The 25,431-nt window shown below is 47.7% G+C and overlaps 1 protein-coding gene across 2 annotated transcripts in view; it reads left to right on the top strand.

Annotated features, from left to right (window-relative positions):
• The first annotated feature begins 6,708 nt into the window (after positions 1-6,708).
• The window catches only part of Spas (spastin), an 83,167-nt gene continuing 64,444 nt past the window's right edge, over positions 6,709-25,431 (top strand). The window contains exon 1 of one of the 2 annotated variants that reach the window (XM_077672597.1): positions 6,709-7,123. In XM_077672597.1, coding sequence (XP_077528723.1) covers positions 6,817-7,123 — 307 coding nt within the window. In that variant the 5' untranslated portion in view covers positions 6,709-6,816. The remainder of the gene's footprint in view (positions 7,124-25,431) is intronic. The other variant, XM_077672596.1, reaches the window with a different exon arrangement.

Genomic DNA, 25,431 nt, shown 5'->3' with positions numbered 1-25,431 from the left:
TCCGGCGGAGCTATGGCGGCACCCTGCAGGGGCTGGTGGTTCGATTCTTCTTCTGGCACGGACGGGGCCTCGCGCTTGTCTCGAGCCGCGCGTGGGAACTGCAAATGATGATTAGTTATATGCGCACGTTTCTGAAAGAAGAAAAAAAAAATTAAATGTTGAGGGTTTAACGCTCCGAAGCTGCACTTGGGATGTATGAGGCACGCCATAGTGGAGGGCATCGGGTCAAAGTTGACAACCTAGGTATCTTCAACGTATTTAGACAAAAAAGGGCGTTTTCTCTCTCGCCGGCATCTGAAAAGAAGCGAGCACGTTTCTGAGAGAAGTACAAAAGATAGCACTTGCAGCCACTTATCGAAAAATGGAATTAAGTAATACTTACAGATTAATGTCTTTCCTAAATTTTAAATGGACAATTACCTGGAAGTAATCGGTTGTTTTCGCTATTTCCCTCTTTTTTTTTTCCTAACAGGGGAATTGTGCATACAAGGTGCTGCTATCCTGTTTTTATATTAAATGCCTTCGTCTCTGTCACACTGTAAATGTTCCACAGCCGTCAATTGTCGAATTTGAAGCTGCTCTTAATGCGTGAGAATTTCTCGCCGGGAGATTCGACGACGATGACGACAACGGCAATGAGGATGATGATGATGACAACATCGATGATATATTTTTGCCGTAAATGTCGACTCCGGCTTTTAGAACTATTTTTTTTAAATCATACGACATTTATTTTAATTAAGCAACAGCTATTTTTCTATCCCCTTCAATCATCCTACATAATGTAATTCTTCTTCTTCTTCTTCTTCTTCTTCTTCTTCTTCTTCTTCTTATTATTATTATTATTATTACATTTATATTTATAATGAAATAGTAATTATAATCAATAATAGTTCTTTAATTACCGAAGAAGACCAGTGACAATAGAACTGCACTTGCACGCGTCCACGTGTGATACAATCGACATCGTGAGTAAAATTAAAGAAATGATATAAGTTCTTCATTCTTACACGAACGGCAGAACTCCATTGAATGTAATGTGTCAGTATGAAATTATAAAAGAGAGAACAAGGAAAATTGGTAATCTAGTTGCGAGTAGAGAGAGAGAGAGTAAATGTTTATTGAAAAGGAGAAGAGGTCGGCCTGAGAAATCGATCTTGGGCCTGCTACTTCCCTCTGGGGGGAGGGTACTGAGGACAAGAAAGAGAAATGAATGAATATGGAAGGTATGGGAAATGACACTGAAAGCAAAAAATGAACTATGTATAAGCAGTAAAACCAATAAACGTCTCACGTACAACGGGGCGCTGAATCAGATGACTACAGTTCACTTTTTAGCACATGACTATCATCCATGAAAAAAAAAAAAAAAAGAACTGCTCAGACATTATTTCGCAGTCTGTTCAATTTTGTCGCAACCTAGAGGCGAGAATCCAAAAAATAGTCACCAAGAAATGTAAGTTGCGAGTAGCCTTAGCGGATGGGTGTATGTTCTGGCTTATTCGCATTGAGGCTCCCTCTTTGGACCAGTTCAGCCAGTTTTTTTTAGAGTCATAATTTGTCTAGTTGTGTAAAACGAGAGGGGGGGGGGGGGAGGGGGCTCGGGCCCCCTCCTCCCGACCCTCCTGCTTATACAATCGGAATGTATAATTGGCACAAAATACATATTGGCGAATTTAAGCCATTCATTCGCTGTAGTAATGTATCATTGAAGGGAACGAAAAAATGTAACCAAACGAAAGACGAAGTTTCCCAGTATAACCCAATGCGCGAACTAAAAAGATAAAAAGTAGCCCAAGTTGCGCACACATGGCCAAACCCGTGGTATAGAAGAAAAAAACAATCAAAGTCACGATAAAGTGAGGCGGCGTATACGCTTACGCAATAGTATACACGATTCTCTGAAATGCTGCGCAATCTTGTATTTCGCATTTGTGCGCAGTGGTGGCGCTGCATAGCCAATGCTGCGCAAAAAATACTATCCTGCAACTTTTGCATAATCACCGTCGTACGTCATGTGTGACGCTAGTACTGACACATCGCCCGATCAGGACTGCGCGAAATAAACCCCGTGTCACAGGGTTGATGTGACCGTTCGGCTTTCCTACGGTTTCAACCTGTCGACAGTTTCTTATAATTGAGGATAAAATTAAGAAACTAAAAGTACTTAGTTATCACTACTGACGTACGGAAAGATGCGTGGGAACGCACAAAAATAAATGATATAAGCAAATCAATCAATCAATCAATCAATCAATCAATCAATCAATCAATCAATCAATCAATCAATCAATCAATCAATCAATCAATCAATCAATCAATCAATCAATCAATTGATACTGGAAGGGTCAGGCTTCTCATAAGGAGATCGAGGGTCTTTAGGGTGAGAAAGTGAGGGTTATAGTTTTAATTAGAATGTCACTTCCCGTCTTCGTGTGGGCTGGTCTCTCTCGCGCATCGTTTGGTTGAGCAATTCTTTTCTTTTCAATTTTTATTCTTTTCTTCTTGTCTCCTACTCTTCTTCTTCCATCTACTTCCTTTGTTTCCTTCTCCCCCCTTCCCCGCAGAGTAGCATGTTGGCGAATTCATGCTGGCAAACCTTTCTGCTTTCTCTGTAATAAAGAGTCTCTCTCTCTCTCTATCTCTCTCTCTATCTCTCTCTATCTCTATCTCTCTCTCTCTCTCTCTCTCTTCTGTGTTCCGCACACGATGGATCAATGGTCGCTTTGGCTCAAGCTGTAGTGCGAACCACTTCTGTCTCACCCGTGACAACGTGCCTTGTTTCGCAATCCTGTCTGCATCGGGGTACAAGTAATTGAGACGAGTATACAGGCTAATCACAATGAAAACAAGACGCCAAAGGATGGGCCCCGCCGTGTGAAACTTACACGCACCCGGTTTGTACGAGACACGAGAGTAGCGTTTTGTAAGATGACTTTTTTTCAGTATCGAAACTGCCGTCGTTATCAGCAGGGGATGATGGAACAGCGACCGGGAGAGCAATCTATTACAGCTGGACACTGCTTAGAACAGTGTGTGCAAAACAGGAAGTGGCACGTCTGAAGCGAACACCCGAAAGGTATAAGATGACTCTGCTGCTTCAAAGTCACCTACATGTAATGGAACGTCGTACTGAAGGCAGACCACAAGGCGGTATTTACGCCCTACTGTTCACCCGAACGCTGTAGTTTTTACTAACTTTCTCTGGGGCACCCAAACATTCACTGTCCAATGTGATTCTCTAAGGGATTCTTTTTTCCGTATATATTCGTTTTTGACACTATATAGTCAAAGATGTTAACGCTTTAACTTTCTTAGAGAAAGCACATGTACTGAGAGCAAACGTGAATTCGACAACATCGACAAGTTCACTGTGAACTGTATACCTGTTTATGCAAAGTAAATGAAACTTGCCGTAATTATAAAGTCGTCTTGCCAGCCAACTGTCATATCACTGTTTTTGAAAAAGGTTCTGATAAGACAAGAGTTGCAGTCGTTTTCTTCTGAGGGTTCTCGACAAAGTTGGCTCTTCCGTAAGGCGTTTTTTGCATGCGCCGAACAAAAATGCGCGCAACTCTAAACTATGTCCGCTCCGAACTTGGGCCACTTCATCAAGTGTTAGTTAAGTAGTATCACTGAAACAAATGCTTTCTCGACACGTTCTTGAGATTCCTGTATGCGCTAGTGCGATAAACCGCTCTCGCCACTATCAGTAGAGAGAGAGAGAGAGAGAGAGAGAGAGAGAGAGAGAGAGAGAGAGAGAGAGAGAGAGAGAGAGAGAGAGAGAGAGAGAGAGAGAGAGAGATAGAGAGAGAGAGAGAGAGAGAGAGAGAGAGAAATAACATTTATTCAAAAAACTTTATGGGGCAGGGGCGGTTGCCCACAGGGCCGCCGCGACCTGGAGGCATCGGGAGGCGTGCGCCCCGATTGAGCCAAAGTCTTGAGCTTCTAACACCGTGGTCTTGAGCTCCTCCCGTAAGGAAAACGAACATACCGGTGCGTGCTGCAACTGCGTGGTCATCATTGAAATCACGCCGTTTAGAAGATGATACGGAGCCCCGAAATCCGGAGCCCTCCACTACGACGCGCCTCCTCCCCTGCGTTGCGTCGGCGCATTAAACTAAACCCTGCAACCAGGCAATCAATCCATTTCACACAAGCGCGGTTTTTTTGACGCGTTCGCGAAAAGAGCGGCGCATGGTGCAGGCGGCACTCAAATTGAGATTTTTTTTACCGCGATAAATTTGCATTGTTCTATTTGCAAACGACCGCCAATCCCGGACAAGCGTTTGCGAAACGGAGCCTGCACGTTTGTTTGTAAGCTTGCGCCTGCACTGTCGAGAGAACGAGCAGATTGAGACGCACAAAGAACGGAAGACAGCTACTAGGGAGCACGCAATCTACCTCTCCTTTCATTGCATCTCACGAAGTTCGCGCGTTGCGTGACGAAAGAAAGAAAACTACGCAGTCGATTTCACCAGGGCTCGCAAGCTTGGACGTTCCCTGTCTTCCCTATAGGCGGCGTAAAAATCGACGCCCCACGTGACCAACCTTGACCAACCTAAAGCGCTGTTTTCGACCATCAAGCCCACCAGACGGCGCAGGCAAAATGTTACTTTTGGTATAGAATACAAAACATTCATTCCGTGACTCAAAGAGCCCACACAGTTCGCTTACAATGTGTTATTTAAAAATACTATTAACAAGTTCCGCATCAAACATCCGTTGAGCAAAAATGTACGCAACTTTTTACGAACAGCCGACTGGTGCACCACCTTGTTTCTGAATTCGCAACCACAAAGCCGCCAATTCAAATTGAAACCGCTGCAACGGCCGACCGTTTCAATGTGCGCGGAGCACCGGTTTCGTGACTGTTATTGCTGTTATGTGCTTTTGCGTCCATCAGTTGTTGAGAGGACTGGCAAAACACGAGAATTGAGTGCTTGTGGAATGACAAATGTGGGAAATTCCGCATCGGAAGGCAGCTGTCGAGGCCAGAATATTCGATTCTTCAAACAGAAGGTGAGTGTTATGCACTCCGCTAGAAAGACGGTGCAAAGGAAACCGTTGTCGCCGTCAATACTTCATTTGTGCCCTTCGTTCGAAATCTTAGTGCAAGTGAACGAGTTGTTATGGCAAAAAAAAAAAAATGTTGTCACGAAAGCGACGTACAATTGCAGCGATCGAAATGAAATGATGTCCTGGCCTCTGTAAACTTGCGGATGTCAATAAACGATTTGTTCTCACTTGCTGCTCACTGTGGTCTGTGCCAGTCGAGGCCATCTGGTCACCTGGCGTAACATCACTTCACTAGCGCGGCGCAAGTAAACACGCGACCAGCGTGCCAGCCAGGAGCCAGCAGGAGCAGCCACGGCCGGACTCGACGCCCCTTTCGCGCGCGGGAGGAGGAGAGTCGAGTCCGGCCGTGGAGCAGCGAGCCGGCGGCCGCCGTGCGAGGGCAGCCATGTTATTAAGGAGCTCAAGCGGCCTGTGCAAAAAGCATCCGCCATGTTTACAAAGCCGTGTTTACAGCGCCATCAAGCGGGCGTACTGGGTAGTTCACGACGCCGCCACTACGCTTTTTCTGGCACTACAGGCAAAGCTAGACCTTTGCTTCTCTAAAATCCTCCCTGTTCTGTGATTTCACCGAGCAAGAGCGCGCGTACGCGTAATATCAGATTGCATGTCACATTTCGCAGGCCTCGGTGTTGTTTGAGGCCACTTCTCGCTGTGAATGTGCCAAAATAATTCCATACAGCACGCGTCACCATGCCATAGTGGCACATCCTGGGGACCCTTTGTCTCATCGCCTAAAACGATATCGAAATCCTTGTTAGTGCTAAAGAAATGAAAACCTTGGAACTGGTCTAGCGAATGTAGTTTAAAAAAATGGTTTACTACATCTTCCCGCACAAATAATCCAACCTAGCGATTAGCCCGAACAACGGCCATGGCTACTGTTAAATGCAGAGGAGAGTCTGTGATGCCACGAGGACGCGTTCTGTAAGATTGTAAACGTGCCTGTCGAAACGCAAACATCTATTGCTGTTGTGCCCTACATTTCGAGGGTGGCTTGTCTGTTCCAAGCAGTATTTTGATGCAGATATAATACCATGAACGATGACCATTTTTATTAGCATAGCACCAATTATTGTGACCATTAATTAGGCCAGTAGGACTTTAATTAATGCCCAATTGACGTAAAGAAAATCAGCTCGCAACGCACGCCGTATTTTTTTATCTCCGCGAACATACTCGAACGTAAAATCAAACAACAAAGAAGAAAAAATAAAGTGCCTAGCTCTTTTTCCCGTCCCCGTTGTTTCAATAAACGTTTTCTCTCTCTCACTCTCTCGCGGTGAAATATTGCGTTACACCAGACGGACCAGCCGGTTAGAATCCCCTGCAGTCCAATATTAAGGTCATGACGACGCAGTTGTTCCGCGTCTGCATCGATCGCCGTCCGCCCAGCGACAAATTTCGTCACGGCGCCCTCGAAACAGGCTGGCTGCCAAAATGCGCCCGCATCAGTACAGCGGTTTGAGTACAGCCGCTCGAGTACAGCGGTACAGCGAGCGTGGGGGGCAAAATTTCGCCCCGTACCACGCGCCAGACCAAACTCGACTCTCTGATTGGTCCATTCGGAGACATCACGTGATCGTTACGCCGCGCCACTTTCCGCTAGAGTTGGGAGAGGGCGTGCTTTTTCTTCCTCCCTCGAGCAGACGAGTCGGTTGTTATGGTGGCGTGCGTGTAGTGAGCGGCTGCAGCTGGCCGAACCACGAGCGTGCTCGCGCCGGCGACGGCGTTACGGATATGGCAGCGGTCACCAGCCGCCGGGTGCGAACGCTAAAGGCCGTGGGCTACGTGTTCTACCCGGTGTTTGTGGTGTTTTGCATGCTTCGATGGCTCCTCTCCAAGGTGGTGCTCGTGTTGTGGTTTGTGTTCCGCGGCGTCTGGCGAAGCCACACCGAGAGCCATCTGACGGCGGCGCAGGACACCAGTATCATGGCGGCCGCCAGTGGTGAGCCCGACGCCAACTTGCTCATCCGCCAAAAGCAACACCACAAGAAGGCCTTCGACTTCATTTCCAAGGCCCTCAAGTACGACGAAGAGAATGACGGTGAGTGTGGCGACCTCTAAAGCAGGCCTTAATGGGCGTGGGGCTTCAATCGGGGGGCGGGACGGGGTCCGTCTGCTCACGGACGCCTAGGGTTAAAAGGCCCCCCCCGTCAAGCATCGACGTGTTGCCGTGCACGTCTTGTTAATTCTGCAGAGCGTCAACCCGTCGGCGAACGCGCGTGGCTTCAAACGAGTGCACGTCAGAGCAAAGCGCTGAAGTACAAGCCCGGCTGGGTCGAGTTTGATAACTTTGACGGGGGCTGGCTGCGCCGACCGCGCTGAATCGTGCGGACGCCGTTGACGTCTGTCGCCAGTTCAAAGTTCCCCGTTACGTCCGTCCGTTTCGGAAACTTGCCACTCCTTTGCTCGTCAAAGCGGAACGTTGCGTCTGAGAGGGGAAAAAAAAGAAAGGAAAGGGGAATGGGAAAGTAATGCAGCTGGGAGAGCGACTTGAATAAAAAAAACAACAAAATAAGGTACGACGGAGACAGTCTCTTCTGTCGGGGACGTTTTTTTCACTGCGTCCGCCCTGTCGTTGCAGTGAATGCCCGCTGCCGGGACAAGTTTCCTGCCTCCTTTTGTTCTTTTTTCGGTCCCTCACGTCTCGCTTCTTCACTCTGGGCGTCCTTCAGGGTAGCCCGTGCGAGTGCATGGGCTACCCCGACAGGCTACTCCGGAGGACGCGTTCTAATGGTTCTTCTGCTCTCGGCCTTTTTTCATTCGTACGAGTAGTTCGAAATCACTTTGGCGTCAGGCGTGTTCAGCCTTTTGTGCCGACGCCCCAGCTTTCTTCGTTTTTCTACGCGCTCGGATATAGACGGACGCGCGCCCAGCTCGCGAACGGGTTCAGACGATTCTTCAAACCCCGTTTGTTTCATCCCATCCATGGCGTTGCTGTTTTCTGATAGAACAATTCCCGATGTATAAACAAACGGACATTTATATTGTCCACCGCGGCGACTCCTACATGAAATCTGTGCCAACGACCTTGTAGTAAACACGAGGATTGATTGTTTCTCCTCTCTCGCGCCGCGAGCTCGTCGTAGCAGACTAGCAGACGACTTTTGTTTCTTTCGTACACGTGGTCCCATCTGTCGGCGCCCCCATAAACGGTTCGTGGCGGTGTTTTTGTTGTTGGATTGGAATCGGGCGCGAGATCTTCGATTTAGTCGCGTGTCTACAACGTTACGTGTACTTCGTGTCTTGCCTTATTTTTAGTTTATTGTCCCCGCCTCCTCCGCCAGACTCCGTTGTTGGTCGCGCCTGTTTGAGGGTCGTTCACGGCGAAGCGCATTTGCCGCACGAAGTTTCACTGTCTGGCGGCTGCGTTGGGGGGATTGTGAGCTTCGTGCGTCGATCTCGACGTCGTGACCGTCCCGTTGGCCACACGCTACGCGCAACTTTTCCTCGCCCTTTTCTTCAGGGTCGTCGTGGGAGATGGGAGCTGCGTACGTTGTAGTGTCCGCGCGCTCCTTTCGGTTTGGCAGCCTTTGTGGTGCATAAACATCGTGCTTGTGGGTTGTTTTGGGGGTTCTTATCGGTCCTGTGAGTGGCTTCAGTAATCCTTCGAAGGGCCGCAGACTGTAGTGGATGGAGGGGCGATACAGGTGAAACGAAGTTTACCTCATTAAAAAGAAACAACAAATACAGGTGTGGTAAAGTAGCCCTCTCCAATTGTATGTCCGGTGTCAATAGATCACTAGATTGCGTGCTCGTGATTATAACGGCTGTATTCGACCCCTCTCGTCCTAAGCTCCGGAAGGCAGTTATGAGTGTGTGGCCATGGTTGTGCGATGTCGATAGTTTGTATTAAAGAAGAATGCGTGCAGTGGTGTGGTTGAACGACGGGTTGTCACTATTATGCTGCGTGGCTGGTGCATCCAACAAGTGGGCGTTCTCATTTTTTTCATTTCAATGTGGTGAGTGCAGGGTTAAAGCTCGAAGTCATGTCATTTTGCTTTGACGGTAGTTTGTGTTGCGTGTGGTGGTGACTTTACGTTCGTAGTTCTGTTATGTTGTTGTATGTCCACACAGTTGTCGACCTGCCCACCGCATTCCTTTAACCAAAGGAACCCATCCTGGCCTTGCTACTCAGTTGTGTGTGGGAACAGTTTTTGATTGCACTGCCCGCACCGTGGAATGTGTCAATCCAACAGGGCTTCCGAACTTCTCTCTAAATTCTTCATACCCCGAAACACGGTTCTGGCATCTTGTGCGGGACGTTTGTTCATGCGGTATCTCTAGCATTTTTATTACTGGAGTATGTTTAATGCTACCCTGCGATGTTCTAATCCAAAATCAGGTAGGATACAAAACGTAAAGCGTCATACAGAAGGGCATTGCTAGTGCCGTCACTATTTGAGCCTATCCACTTGTTTCACTTCACAGTGACAGCAGAGTGCATTGGTTGTCTTGCCCATGAGAGTGGAAATGAACTGCAAATCAACCACCACCAGTGATACCCCACGGAGTCACTTTATTTTACGCAAGGCAAATCAGCGATTCCCCTCAGAAAACTTTATCCGGTTAAGTGATTGCCTGCTTTGCATTCTTCAAAAAACCCTGAGAGGAGTCTCTTGAGAATTCTTTTTGTACAAGCATACCTGAAGCTACTGGGGAAGGTGGGAGGCATAGACAGTTTTTCTCCCCTCTGGCGTTGCTAAAAGGTAGAGAAAGAGTTTGTTGTAGCTGCGTCTGTCAGTGGTTAGTGAAACTGCAGGGGCAATGTTAGGGCAACACTTTTGTTGTGCACTAGGTTGCTGGTAGCTCTGAGTGTGGTAAAGTAGTACAGGCGGGCCCGCTTATAAGGAACACAACGGGAAACCGAAATCACTTCGTTATATCCGCTTTTCGCTATATCTGGACAGAAAATCTATGTATACCAATGGTAACGGGAAACGAACGTTTGTTCGTTATAGCCACTATATCGTTAAAACCGGGCTCGCTATAAGTGGGCTATACTGTAGTCGTTAGAGGGAATGCAGTGGTTAAGTTTAAAGGCAGTGACAACTGGAATTGTTGCCTGTGTTTGTACGGAGGGCACTGGTCGAATTTTCCCAGTGGTTACGATATGCCCTTTGGCGGACCTCTCCTAGCACTGACAACAACCCGAAATGTTGTGCACACGGTGTGGGGAGGCTGTTCTAAACTTCTGGCTGACCAGAGTATCGCCAATTCTATTGGCATCAAAATTTTACGAGGCGCGGGGAGGCAACCAGAAAAGTTTTTCTGCGTTACACGTCAAGCCAGCAGTGTTCGCCTCAAATGCGCACAAAGGATGCCTCACTTGCCGCATCAATTAAAGTGAAGGTGATGTAGCAGTGTCAAGAATCTGGTTACAGAGTTGCTGGTCAGAGTTGATTTTCAGCCTCATTCTCTGTGTTAGTTAAAAAGTGCTGGAGATTTGCTTTGGCTATGTGTAAGCTTCTGTGTTCATTTTTCATTAACTTGAGGGGCGTTTCTTTGTGTGTGTTTTCTCCTGCTTATATTAGGTGCTTTTTGGTGTGTGAAAGAAATCAATGTGGGCTAGTGTTTTATGGCTACTGCTTTCCCATAAGGCTGTGAATCGTGTAACTTGCCTCTCAATCCTAAGCTTTCCAAACACGTTCAACACCACATTACGTGTAAAAGATTAAAGAACAGCCCTCTTTTGAAAGCATGCAAATATGGATTGAACTGAATAATAAAAAAAAACAATGTAAAGGGCATATGCTTTAAGCGTTTTGTCTGTCATTGTAGGTATGCGCTTCGCACAGCCAGTAAATCAGGAAAAGCTTTCGACCAGACTGGTCATTCCTAGTGCTTAGAAAGTGCTCTCCAAGCTGCGAAAGCCAAACTTCAGTGGAAGTACCTTCATATAGTTAGTGTTCTCATATTTTTTTTTTTTAACAATAAGTCTGCCGAGCTTGTGATTGGTGAAAAGTACTACTGAATTTTTTTTCGCTTTTGTTCAGGTTTTGCGGCAAAATGTCCTCAGTAAAATGGGTCTTTTTTTGTGTATGTGTGAAGCTCTGGGTTTTGCTTTGCAAGGACGGCTCAGAGTTCCTTGGTTTTTACTGATTCCTAGGAAACTGCCTCAGGGGCTACTTTTTAGTGCTAGTAGTAAAACACCAAAAATACGGAACCCCCAACTAGGTGGGCTTTAGGGGGAGGGTTATTTATAAGTGTATCTAGCCATGGTGTAATCCAAAACCTCGTGCGAGACATCTATATGTACGTACATACATCCCTCAAGTCCCTTCAGCAGAATTCTATTGTTCGATGTATTCCGTGGGAAATGCATTGCAGCCAGGACTTGAAGAGCATTAAAGGCTGTTTCGGCATTTGCTGCTATTGACATGTCGAATGATCATTGCTGGTGTAGTATACAGTCGGGAAGAGAGGCTTTTACATTAGTCTCATCTCCGGTGAGACGATCAACTTTGGTGGTTGAGGGCTGGTATTATTGGCTTTCGTGCCACGAACTGGTGGGGTAGTAGCAGAGCGTTCGTGCTTGTTGAGACTGAGCGGTGGTGTCGTCCTCCGAACTTCAGTTGATAACGGTTGCTGAGGATGATCTGATGATGATAATCAAGAGCTGAGCTCCATAGCAGCTGGTAGTGGTGGTTGACGATTCGCAGAGTGCCGCCGTGAATACTACAATGTGTGCGGTAATATATGATGACGTGGCTTCATTGGAAGACTTTTGCGTTCAAATTTACAGTCGTGCATTGTCGTGGCCATTGTTACCGCTTTTTGTCACTTCTGTCACTGTGTGAAATAAGCGGAATCAAGATTGCGCTGAGAATTGGCAGTGGTCAAGCTGCTCCTCATTAGCAGTTCAAATCTACCCGTCATGGGTGATTTCCACTTCTCAGCACAAATGGCATCATCCTACACCTCAGAGACGTGAAAACGACCAGAGCATCATCTGGCTTACAGTAACAGCCAATGCGACGCGTGCAGACAGACACCGAACATCCTTTTAGAAGTGCCGCAACACTTAGCAGTTTTAAAACACCCAAACAACACTGACATACTGTGATCTACAGCAGTCCTCGCAACAGAAAAGACGAACTGTTTGCTGTTTTTGCTCGAGAAAAATAGCTGCCATGGCTTGAAGTTTAATGCACAGGCTTGTGTGCAGTGATGCAGTGCCTTGTACACCTGCAGGGTGTTTGGCTGAATGCTGAAGACGTTTTCTGTCACCTGTTCAAGAAAATGTTGAAGCTGCTGCTCGTTTTACTTCAGGTCTCAAAGGTGACAAAGTGGTCTCAAAAAGCCAGCCTGTCGAAAACTGGACGTTTGCCTTTCTTTCTATGACGGCACCTTTAACAATGCAGAAAATTTAGAGCAGAAAAGCTTAATGCGGAACTGGTAGTTGTGCTAGGCCAGTGGTGGTCCTGGAAACCTTCCTCAAACTCTTGCCCCCTCTCCACAAGTCTTTTCTCCTTTTTGCCAAACCTTGGTGCCAATGCAAAATTGAGCCTTCGGTGCATGACACCGACGGTTATTTTTTTTCTGTGCGTTGCACATCCTTTACCGTCTCCTTTTTGCACAACACTCCAGCCATGCGGAATAGCCAGACAAACAAAAAGAAGCGTAAATGTGTTTGGGTGATTTAGCTGCAGGAGCAAAACTTTTCACAATATGATATGTGTTAGCATAAGTCAGCTCAATAGGGGGTTGTTGAACATATGCGGGCGGCTTCAGCTGCATGTGCAAATCGCTTGGTGTTATTACATAGATGATTATCGTAACGTCGTCAGTCTCGTTTGCAAGGGCAAAACGGGTCCCCTGGCACACTATGTTGAGACCACCGTGCTAGGTCGCTGTGCCGGCCACTGGACAGCAATACATGGGGAAAGGGTTTTCTCTTCGTTTTTTCTGTATATTAAAATAGAAATCTTGAAATGGTATGAAGTAAATTGGCGACAAATATGCACCGTGACTGGAGTTAGGACCAGCATCCACATGACGTAGCTGCTCAAGTAAACGCCACGGAGCGTAAAAAAGGTCCCCTTCAACCAAAGTTTTGTCGGATTTGAACGGTGTGTACCACGCTTAAAAGCAAAATGCATCTACATGTGCATAAATAATCCAGAAAATCGAACTAAACGCAGCTGCCCTTGAAGCTAGGTTGGCAGAGCGTCGGACGCACCATCTGAGGGTTGGGCTTTCGAGTCCCGCCTGGGGGCCAGAGTGGCGTAGCCAGGAATATTTTTCAAGTGGTGTTTAACGACCCCGGTAGAAAAGGGAGAGAGATCGTGGTCCCCAACAAAATTTTAGTCATTTTTCGGTTTTAATAAACCAACATCCTTCTTACTCTTGTTTTTGCATTATAGTACATCGATTCGGTGTGTAAATACCATAGCCAAAAGAATTGGCGAACGGAAGTGGGAGGGAGGAATGCAGCCCTCAGAAAATTTCAGGGGGGGAGGGGTTCTGACCCCTTGGCTACATCCCTGCCCGGGGGCCACATATCCCCCTTGCCGACTGGCTGTAAATCCTCCCCCCCCCCCTTCTTTTTTTCTTTTTTTGCACAAAAATGACAATAGCAACTTCCCCTGAACTGTTCTTGGCGCTCCTGACTGTTGGAATTTTTTCTGTTAATTCAACGACCACCTCGTTCCAGTTAAAAAGTATAAATATATCCGGCGCTTTTTAAAATTTGAACCCGGAATTTGGGGCATCTGGGCCGTGAAGTGCGCCGTAGCTGTAGGTTACCGATAAATATTGACCACTTTGAGATGCTTAGTTCGCTGCCAAACCTGTGTAAACGGGCATTTTTTTGTTTGTTGCATCCAACTGCCTTCGCGACCATGATTTGAACCTGCGACCGTGCGAGGGGACGACCTGAAGAAGCGGGTGCCAGTGTGATGTGCGTGCACCCGTCATGTATTTCTACATCTTGCGTTTTTGCCAATTTCTTCCAGGGAGGAATGACAACCGCGGAAATTAGAAACTGAAGTCACGCGACGGCAACGGCCGGTTTCTCGCAGTACGGGCGCGACTGGTAAAACGGCGCGGGGCTTATCGCCAGCCGAGATATCACCGCAATCGGGCCCCAGCGAAAGTGCCTAACGGCCTGAATGTTTGACGACAGAGGCAGTGTCGTCTGCAGAGTCAAAGTTCGCGTTTTCGGGGAGGCTCAGCTGACACCTCATATCTATGGTCCTGTAGACATGTCCAGACTGCGGCGCTGTGGCCTATGACCGTGGCATCGCGAGTGAAAATGTGTTGAAACCGTTTCTTTCGGAAGCTAGGCTAACCACCATTGCACCATACCGGAATATGTGTATAGTAACAAAGAAAGCTGGGCGAGTTGGTTTGTATTTGTTTCTCCTATTTGTTCTTCGCGCTTCCGTTCACCGGAATATGCGTGTTCATGTCTCTCTCGCTGTCTGTGTCCCTCTGCCTGCCTGTCTGTGCTTCGCCTGCAGCGTTTGACAGCATGCACTGCACGGCTCGTAGCAGTTAAAAGAGGCCGTGAAGACAAAATGCGGCTTTGTTCAGTTTGAAAGAACCAGCCTTTGGTAACTCACTCAGCGTCATTCCAGCCACGAAAGACGCGTTTTAGAGACGAAGCACCTTAGGACCTCGCTCTGTCCGGGGCCAAATCCTTTCCACCCACCCACGCAAGCGCGACAAGCCCGTCTTCATCGACGCCAGACTGTGCAACAGTTAATCAGGGATAGGCAGACTCTTCCGTCTCCCTCTCACCTGTTACCCCGGGCAGATGCTTGTCTTATCCGGCAAGCGCAAACGGACAGCCTTCCAACTCCGCACATACTGCATCGACTACAAGGCCATCGCAGCCCTGCGCGGTGCTCCAAGTGCTCTGGCTTTCCCAATACGCCGCATGTTCTTTGGGACTGTTCTGGTTCGCAACCATCACTCGCAATTCATCTTAAATCCCTTACACATCCTCCCTCTTCTCTCCAAGACTGGCTCGCGCCACCGGAGGGAACAGACCGAGTGGCCTGGTGGCAAGCTTTGGTGGCTCACGTTCGTCAGGTTCTCCCGTCTGTATAGATAATTTTGTTCCTTTCAGAACCCCGGACTTTGGGGGTCTTTTTCTTTGTTTTTTTGTGTGTCAGTAAAGTTTACCTACAACAACTGTCCGGGGCTGTAGCTTGGCGTCCGTGTACAGTGTTGCGCATGCGCGAGGAGCATTGGATTGAAGTGGATTGAATTGGAACTGTATATACTGTACACACGCGTTGTCGTTCATTTACATGCGCGAGTAGGAAATGTCACGGGTGATTTACGGTACGAACGATACCCAGTGCTTCGTCCACTCGTCATGATTCACTTCGTGGAGATGCGTGAATTTTTTTAACCATATATACATAAGAAACTTTATTTGCACCAGTCAAAAGCACAGAGTAACGCTGGTTCGATCCCAGCCACGGAAGCCGCTTTTCTTATGGAGGCGAAAAGCAGAAGCGCCCCGGCGCCCGTGTGTCGAGATGTGGGCGCACGATTCCGGGGTGGTGAAAATTAATCGGGACCCCTCCACTATCGCGAGCCCCAATAGTACTCCAGGCGTAGCTTCGGCGCATTAAACATCGATTCGAAGAGACCGCTCCGCGCGATAATGTTGAAAGTAGCAACGGAGGTTTTTTTAGATGCGACTGCATCTCATTCACTCGCCTTGTCCCTGCATCCGGCGTCGTCGCCGTCCGCCCCTCCCCCATTCTCCTCGCCGCGCGAGCTGCGCTCTCCGCCGCTCACCCCCTCTCCTCTCCGATAGCGAACACTCTCTCGCGAGGGGCATTGGATTGGATTCGATTGGCTTGGCTTGGATTTGGATTGGATTAAAGTGGATTGTGTTTCGTCATAGCCGCGGCAGGCGCACTGACGCCGGCGCGTCCCCTCACCGTTATGCGCGCTATAAAACGCGGTGCCTGCGCCGCTCTGCTCCATCGTTCCAGCGCTGTTGCTCCGCTGTCCAACGCTGCAACGTGAACCCCCTATGCGTCGCATCTACACAGGGGTTCCCGCGAGGGTAGGTGGGAGTTTTACTTTATTGTAGAGTCAGCTACACTGGCCGAGGTTGAGCAGTTTCGCGTGGCTCCTGGAGAGGCGTGCTGCGCATGCGCGGCACGTGGCGGCCCGGTCCACTTGATCATGCGAGGGGTGGCCGGGTGTGGAACCGATGGCTCGTGCGTCGCAGCAACACGGGCGTGCGCCTGTGGAACCAGCTTAGCTCTGGGCCGATTGGTGACGCTGCGCCGGAGCCTCTTGATAAATATACACGCGTCACATAATGCGCATACCTTGTGTGTGTCATTGAAGCAGCAGTAAGCATGATAATCAAGCTAATCCTAGACAACCAGTGCGCTCCAGTTGTAATTCGTCGTCCTTGTCCCGCCTAGCGCCAGCAATGTTCCGAGTAAAAAACCAACTAGCCCCATTTCAAGCTATGGTTAACCAGGAAAGCTAAGAATAACCAGCTGAACCTTAGCTCACGCTGCGTATATCCTGGCATATCCGAGCTAAGCCACTGCTGATTTTTTTTCTGACTACAGGGAGCAGAGATAACGCGTAGTTTTTCTTTTTCGTTTCAAAGGCTTTCCCGCGTTTATCATCGCGACGTGTTGTTCGGGCTGACCTCGTTGAGGACGGTTGGTATTAGCGTCAATAAATAAAGCTTAGCTTACTTAGTGACGCTTGTTGGTATTTATGACAGACGCGCTGCCCCTTCGCGTTAGTGCGCCTAATCGGAGCGTTCCAGCCGAAAATTGAAACAGTGCTTACGTGGGATCGCCAGGAGCACCAAGCGAGCTTGTTCTCCACGCTCACTTGTCTTTTCGAGGTCGCTTGTTCATTGGTCTCCGATTGGGGGCAAAGATGCGTGAAAAGTGGTGCCTCTCCGATGTCATTTTTCACCGATATAGGACGCGGTGCTTACTTGACACGCGATCCTGTTCTCCCCATTTCTGATTGCACGTGTCCTCTTACAGGGTCTTGTTTTGTTCGGATAAACTGTACTGCGAAATACTCATTAATCAGTAAAAAAAAAAAAAAAAATACTCCGAGATGCCAACCCCTGGAAACTTTTTTTTTTCGTGCTGCAGTTTCGCAGCGCGTGGACATTAACAATTCTCATCCATGCGGACGAGGATGAGATGTATACCACTCGTTAACCCGCCGCGGTGACTCAGTGCCTAAGGCGTTGTGCTGCTGCGCCTAAGGACGCGGGTTCGATTCGCGGCCGTGGCCGCTGCTTTTCAAGATGGATGGCGCGCCTCATAGTGTAGCTTTCGGCGCGTAAATCCCCAAAATTTTAGTTTTTGTTCCGCTAGTTTGGTCATGGGTATACAACGCAGCATCGGGCCTTTTGCCAGCAAAGCGCGAACTTGGTCATCTTTCTCTGTTTCGCAATTAGTTCGTAAAATTGTGCGATTTCTTTTAAAAGTTTTAACGCATCAACATACGAACATTATCAAACTGCTATGTCTTTGACAGTGACCTCCGTTTCGTCGTAGCAAACGTATATATAGTTTTTCATATTTATTGCATGACCAATTTAGAATGTGTAACCAGTCAGAATTAGAATGTGGGCAGTTTCTGGTATCTATAACTGATACTGTAGTATATATAGATACTATAGTATCTATAGCTGATACTGTTCAATCCCATCGCAACCGCACGCAGAAAAACTCAGTTAAGCAAATTGTGCGCTCCATGAAAGGCAAATATCTTGCGTATCGTTTGACTTGCGTACCGTAGTAAACTTAGTGTTGATAAAGCTCACGATATGAAGGCCCCTGTTGCTCTACGCTTAAGGCTGGTTGAACGCCATTTGCTCTAGACAGTGTATGCGACCCTATACAGGTGCATTGGATGCGCCGGACGTCCTCGTGTACGCTACGCTGCACTTAGAGTGACATACCGGGCGTACAGTAACGAGAGAAGTCCGGCAGTGCTTGTACGCGGGTTTGGGCATGACAGGTCCCTTAATTGTGTGTCACTTTGCTGCTCTAGTTATATCTACCGCGCGTCGTTGTCCGGGCAACGACACCTCGACGACACAGGTGTGCGCTTGCAGTCACGGCGACCACTTAATTGGTTCGAGCGCGTATGCACGCTATACGCTGCATCGTTTCGGCGGGATCTGTATTTTTTAGTCTCGTTTTTTTTTATTTTTTTAAATCTGGGCTAGAGTGCCTCAATGCGAGCACGCGAGCATCAATTCACCCTAATCTGGGCTAGGGTGCCTTGATGCTCGCGCGCTCCGCTGAGGGTGAGGACAGCCGCGTCGTCTGCTATACGGCATCCGCCATTACACCTCCCGCCGCAGCTGGGTAGCATGCGAAGTGCGCCACCATTTGCGGTGCACGAAAACGTTTTTCCAATCCAATACGTTCAGGAACAAGAGCTCGCGTTCGCAAGCTTTTCTATTTTGCGAAGCTTAGCCAACACTTAGTGCTGTTGTTGCCTAAATGCTGATCAAAGGAACGAAGTATGCCTTTCAAAGTATGCTTGTGCTTATCAAAGGATCGAAGTATCGAGGCACCCTAATCTGGGCTGCCTCTCCCTGTTTTCCGCCTGAGTTTCGCTCGTTTGTAGCGATTAACCTGTTCGCCGAGTGATCGGCCGACGGGTGGCGACAGCGTCTGACTGATGCGTACCAGAGGATGAGGCGTGTGTATGGTGTGGGGGAGATACGGAAGCAACAGGAAACATACTAATGCAACGCCAAAGTGTTCATCCACCTCGAAATGGAGGGGCAAAGTCCACTTTCCTGAAGCACTGGGCTTCACTGTTGTGGTAAGCACCAGAGGGCTACGGCAGAGCGTGGAACCGGATCAGGTACGGTACCCGGTAGGCGACCGACGCTACTGCAAAACACGTGACCGGCGCTACAAAACACGTTTGGCGAGCTGATCCGCGCTTTACGCTTTAAAGGGACACTGAAGTGATTTGTAAACATTGAGGGATTACGAGCGCAAATTGTAGTCTGGAGTCAGTGGGCCATGTTTCCACCACTCTCGCCGCGTTTACGCGACTTTATTAAGTAGAAAAATCAATTTAAAAATGCTCTCCTCCTCTCTGCATTCTCGCCCATTTTCTGTGGCGTTTCGTATCTATGACGTCACAAAAAGGTGGCTTGGCTTGACTGCGCTACTGCACGGCTCGCCGGCCTTTCGACCGCGGCCCCGCGTCCGCCAGCAGCAGACGGGTCGTCTCGTCGCAATTCGTTCGCTCATTTGAAACGAAGCCACGACACGTTTGGGAATGGAAGAATGTGCCTTTCTTTAGTATGTTAGTTTGTACACTGTATCAAGCTCCACGTCCAGGTCGCTCCACACAAGCGCCGCACAAGCGCACATGCGACGCTTCGCTGTCTGGTACGCTAGTAGGAAAATATAAGGCCAATTGAAGGCCGGAAAAGAGTCAGTGAAGTTAATGTAGGTATTACGGAAATAACATCAACTGGTACTTTTACCGTACAGCGTTTAGCTAGGGTGCAGGAAGCACTTTTTTTTGCGCTAGGTGAACAAGCGCACAGCGGTCAGCAGCACGACTACGCATCTGCGAACGCTTTTCCGTCTAAGAAATGCAGTCGCTAGACATGATATTGTGGCAATTTGGGGAACAAATAGTAATATAAGCAGCTTGAAATGCTAAAAATAAAAATGTAAACTGGCTATACATTGTATACTTTACTTCCGGCACTGTTGGCTCGTGGCCGAGTGGTTTGGAGTGCTAGTTACGTTGTTTTTCAAGTCGCAAGTTTGAATACCCGAGAGTGAATGTTTTTTTTTTCTTTTGAAGTTGATTTCTTTGTTTTTGGCCGATGTTTTTTTATACTGCATTCACCATTTTAGCGCTGCAACGTTCACTGCTCCACGACCGAGTTTGCAGAACGCGCGCAGACTGACACTGACGCCCTAGCGAGTACACGTTGGCGTGCTGTTCCCATAAGCACCGGCTGCTTGCGGGCAGTGGGCACAGGCCAGAATCAGCAGACCCTTGGCTTGGTGCGAACACGCTTTTTACGATACAGGCATGAGTGAAGCAAGATCCAAATATGGGGGCAAAGCGCATGGCATTTGAGCGTCTGCGGGGACGCGGAGTGCGTTCATGCACTGCCTCGGCTAGTGATTGCTACTATTCCAAGGCATGTTGGTAGGCTTATCTGGGGCATTTTACAGCCGACAACATGGTAGAAGCGCGGTATGCCGATTACTGAGATATCGAGAATGCCCATCCAACAATAACGTCGGATGTCAAGCATGTTGTTTCACAGAACCGAAACCGAAACTTGTTTGAATGTTAAAGGAGCCATGAAGAGAAAATACAACTTTGTTTCATTTGAAAGAACTAGGATTCAGTATCTCACTCAGCTCCATTACAGCCACAAAAGATGTTTTTTTAGCGAACAAAAAAAGCAAGAAGTATTTAAAAACTTTCAAATTTTGCGCCACAGTGACGTATTCTGAGCCAGAATGACGGGCCAACAATAAAACATGATTTTCAGTGCGTTAACTGCACGTTAGCATTCAAGTGATGCGGTCAAATGGAACTAGAGGCCCCATTACAGACGTCCAGTCATGTTTCGTCGCGACAGGTCAGCTAAGCGGCCGCCAATCGCACAAACAAGGTTACGTGACGTCATAGAAAAGTTGCGGGAAATTGGCTAGGGGGTCGCGACTGCTTCACACGTTTTCTTCAATATATCCGTTATTTGTCGCGAAGATTGCGATGATATTGGTATCATTGTTATCGGGACTAAGCAGTCTTTCCAATAAACCCAACTTGTATTTTGTCTTCATGGCTCCTTTAATCTTGGACATCGGCCATCACGTAGCACCTTTACCTGACGTCACTTCGGTTAGTTGGTGCGGCCGCCGCAAACCGCGCATGGTAGTTTTTTCTTCTTTGAGGAGTTACAAAATAAACGGATAAACGATGAAAGTGTGTTCATTTGAGCCAGTCTACGCAGTGCAAGAAAAAACAAGAGCTTGACAAATTCACTTCGGTGTCCGTTTAATTATACGTTCTACGTAAAAACGGAACAAGAGCACGAGGTGGACGTGTGCTCACAACCGCTTAGTAACTGCAGCAGATGCGTCCGAAGGCGTTAGAGCTGTAAAAAAAAGACGGAATAGTGAAACTTAGAAGCATCGCACAGTTATCAAGGGGCTTCTCCGAAAACGGCATTCATTTTTGCGTCTAACACGCGTCCGTGATTTTACGGTGCACTGCTGCCGTGCGAGTTAATTGCTCAAGAACAACTATCACGCACGGGAGCAGTGCAACACATTAATACTTAATTATTGAGTGCGAACTGGTCCCGTCGTCTGTCTTGCCCATTTTCGTGTAGCCTACATTTGTTCTTCAGTAACTATTATACTCCCCGTTCAACGAATAACCCTGCGTCGTTCCGAACGTAACGGGTGATTGCACTAAAAATACGGTGGGTCTCTTTTTTTTTCTGCCTGCTTAGAGCTGTCCTGAGCAGGTCCAAGCAGCTCCGTATTTTATTGCTCCGAGCAGGCAAAAAAAAAAAAAAAAAGAGACCATGTGTTCACGTGGCAAGCAATGACCCTCGCCACTCCGTTTCCCTGTATAAACCGAGCGCGTTATCCCGTAACTGCCGCTGACTATTATTTGTCTCGACAAAACCCGCGAGGAAAACGTAAGCAGGTCATTGCTTTCCCCCAGACGGGCAGAGTCTTTTCCAGTTTTTGTTTGCTTTATTGTGCTCCGCGTGCGACCTGCTCCGTGCCAACGCGAAGCCATGGCATCGGCATTTACGATGGTTCGTCACTCCGTCGCCAGGGCCCGACTGTGCTCGATGATCTCGGAGCGACTATGAAATGTGTGTGGAGTTTGGGCTTAGCGGTTTTTATCCTGGAAATGCGGCGCTCTGCTGTTGGTAAATTAGTTTTAAAAGTTTCCCGTGAATAGCTTATTTCAGGTATAAGCTTACCTGCCGTTCTCAGGTTGTGCGTTGTATAATACGCACGCACACACACGCATAAACACTCGCACGCGCACGTACATATGCGTACATACACAACGTAAACGCAAGTACTTATATAGAACGAAAGAAAAAAAGGAAATATTTAGTCTTTTCATCCACTCATGCAGATTACGTTAGACTAGCGTGTCTTCACGTCCAGACTAAAGTCGGGATTCAAGGTCTTGTTGCTGAGATTGCTGAATACGGTTCCCGGTATAGTAGCTGCTGCACTATCCTTTTTTTTTTTTTTCATTTCCGCGGTAAATGAAAGAAACAAACATGCGGCTTGTTAATTTCGTTGGGAGATTTCGAAGCTCATCACTTATGCGCCATGACGTCAGAGTTCCCTGCACGGCCAACGCTTGTTTATCTTGCGGTGCGCTTAGCTTTGCTAGTTAACAGAAAGAGAAAACAGCCCACGGTATACTTTTAACTGAGAACTATGACACGCGAAGCTCACGAAAACAGTGTGTGATACAGGGCGTATACGAGGTTTTGTGCATGCTTATTCACGCCGTGACAAGATAACACACCTGCCCCAGAACGTAAGTCGTCCCGGAGAGAGGTTGGCCTCAAATACGAAAGGTTTTGCAGTTGCAACAGAATCTTAAAAATGAGGCATGTCTTCGTTTGTTATTCCCCTTCCTATTTGACTGCTAAAGCCTAACCCCAGCTGTATCGCACGCCGGTGGCGTGTCGTACGACTGATCTGGGCTTGATCCAGCTGGCTGCCCGCCCGTTTTGATGCGTTTCAGATAAGTGTTAAAAATTATGCTTTGTATACGGCGGAGCCAGGCTGAGGCACTGTAGTCGGAATTCCGTTTGCCTGCTCACTCCTGAAAGCGTAGAAATTGCGTGTTTGTCTGACATTCGAGGTCGCCTAACAGCCGAGTTTAGAAAACTTGAATTGTGTGCAGTTCTCCATCCTGTCACCCGCGAGCTTAAAGGGACAGACAACCGATTTTTGTCGCGTATATGTTCTCTAGCTCATATGAAAGCCAGCGTTTTATATAGCCCGATAACCACAAGCAATTTCTAAACAAACTGGCGGAAATAATTTTAATTTGGCAGCAAACTTCCTGAAATCGGAAGGGTGGCGGTTCGTAGTGTCGAAACTTGCCACTACAATATGTGTCCCTGTCACGTGACCTGCAAACCTTGCAGCTACTGAAACGTTTATTTACGTACTGAAAACCTTTTAACACAAGTATTTGTACAAGGTTAAATTGCATATGTATTTCTAAACATTATTCTGAAGGTTAAGTCTCCTGCCACGCGCGTGGCACGAGCTGCGCCCCCCTGGCAACAGCTGCTGCCACGCAGAAGTGACGTCAAGCTAAAGTAATCACGTGACTTCCTGTGACGTCACAAAACAAACGTCATATTTACGTCATTTGACCATGACTCTTTTTTGTGTTAACGACGACGGCAGCCGGGTGTTCGCGTCTTGTGTCCCGATGTTCTCCGCCCGTGGTTCGAATGGCAGGCCTGACGCATCGTTACGTCCTTATCTCCCCGTACAGCGGCTGCCTCGCGGCGCTTTTTTCTTGTTGGGAGGTGTGCTTGTAATTATTTAGATTGGGTATTTTTGCTGTTGCACGTCTTGGTAAGCCTAACGCATTGTTTTCTGCACGCTGCTTTGCCCCGCTTTTTACATGCTCCTAGAACTGTACTGTTGTCGTTTAATATTTTGTAAGCTTCACGTTGTTTTGCAGTTCGCATGCTATCGGCTTTATGCGCCTGCATTTGTTGTCTACTTGTGCCTCGCTTCTTCCATGCCAAGCCTTGTGTTCTGATTCTGGAGTGGTGGCTCAATTATAAAACGTAGGGATCAGTATTTTCCATCGCGTCGCGCCGTGGCTAGCGACGTAGTGTCAGCGTGTGCACGATTCGAGTATCGTCAGGTAGCGCACGGCATCATCGAACGCAATCCGATCTCGCATGTAGCTTCTGCAATTTTTCCCTCGGGGCAGAAGTACTGTCGCCGAGAAATGTATCCTGACTATTCCACAGAAACGATCTGTGCACGTGGCGCTGCAGAATCCGTGCAGGGAGCGCAGTTTCACTTCCGTGGGTGGAGCCCAACTGCCCGTCCAAAGATATATCTATTCAAGATACCACTGAAACCATTCGCACTGGCTGGCTTCTTGTGCAAGGAGGCTCAAGCTCCAACTGTGCAAGCAGGGGAGAAGTGCAGCCGATAAGATCGCCGTGTGAGCCAAGTTTTTGAACTTCTGCTAATAGTCCTTTAAAAGTCTGGTGTGCATAAGGTTAACAAGTGATAATTCAGTTATTGTTCATCTATGCTCAAATTTGTTGCTTAGTACCATTGTGCTTTCAACTTAGTAAGTCTTAATGAAATGATAAGCAAGGCTTAAAATTACTGCTTGGCTTTTATTTCCCTTTCCTTCGCTCCAGTACCTTTCGCCTCCTCTAACCTGGTTAGGCAACAGAACTTCCTCCTGCATCTGCTTTGAGTATGTATTTTGATAGGCTCGTTCCTTCTTTACTCTTGTGTTTGGCTTGGTTGGAATTGAACATAACCAGCCACAATACTTTCATTCACTCTCAGCAGGATGGGCTAATGATGATGAGAGCTTATCTCGGAGGCTTGCAGTCTATGCACAAATTCCAAGTGGCCCATCCCAAGCACTCTGCGGAGTTCAACTTGACACTAATGCTTGTATTCGCAACTGGTGAAGCGTGCTTAAGCGTCTACTGTCAAAGCCTTTGGGGTAGTGAACAGGAAGAGTTTCCAATTGTGAGGGGACGTTTCACATTCTATTGCTTTTTAACTCCGCACTGTGCAAGCTGTTTTGGAAAATTGCTCAAGTGAATTTACTTAGTGGTAAGGGGCATTATAAAATGTCCCACATTTCGTTCACAATGATGCAAGTCTCGTCAGAAGCCAGCTGCTAGAAAACACATTCACGGGTTGTGTGTTGTGTGCCATTCACAAAACGGGCACTTAAGCAATCCTTTAAGCCAACAGGCTTAAAAAATAGTTCATCAAGTACAACTTCGGGGTAATGGTTGGTGTCGAGCGTGACATTGCCCACTACCGAGAGTACTTCTTAATACCTTGTGCAAGAACTGGAGCCAAGGCCACGTGCGTGGATGTGAATGCCTGTCGGTGGTTGTGAAAGTTGCAGTACAGCTGGAAGGTGTATGGATCATGGGTGGCTTTAACAATAAAATGACTGCTGAACGTACTTTTGCTCTGGTATCAATGAGCAACATGTGAGCATTGATAAGTGCTTCACTGTTGACATTTTTGTTACACAAAAGCAGGCCATGTTAAGGCCCCCTGGCAAATATTCATGAAAAACACTGGATGGACCAAAAAGCTG

Source organism: Haemaphysalis longicornis, unplaced genomic scaffold (assembly GCF_048455015.1).
Source record: "Haemaphysalis longicornis isolate Haplotype H1 unplaced genomic scaffold, Haemaphysalis longicornis Haplotype H1 scaffold_6, whole genome shotgun sequence".
Taxonomy (NCBI): domain Eukaryota; kingdom Metazoa; phylum Arthropoda; class Arachnida; order Ixodida; family Ixodidae; genus Haemaphysalis; species Haemaphysalis longicornis.
This window is presented reverse-complemented; position numbering and strand designations above follow the sequence as displayed.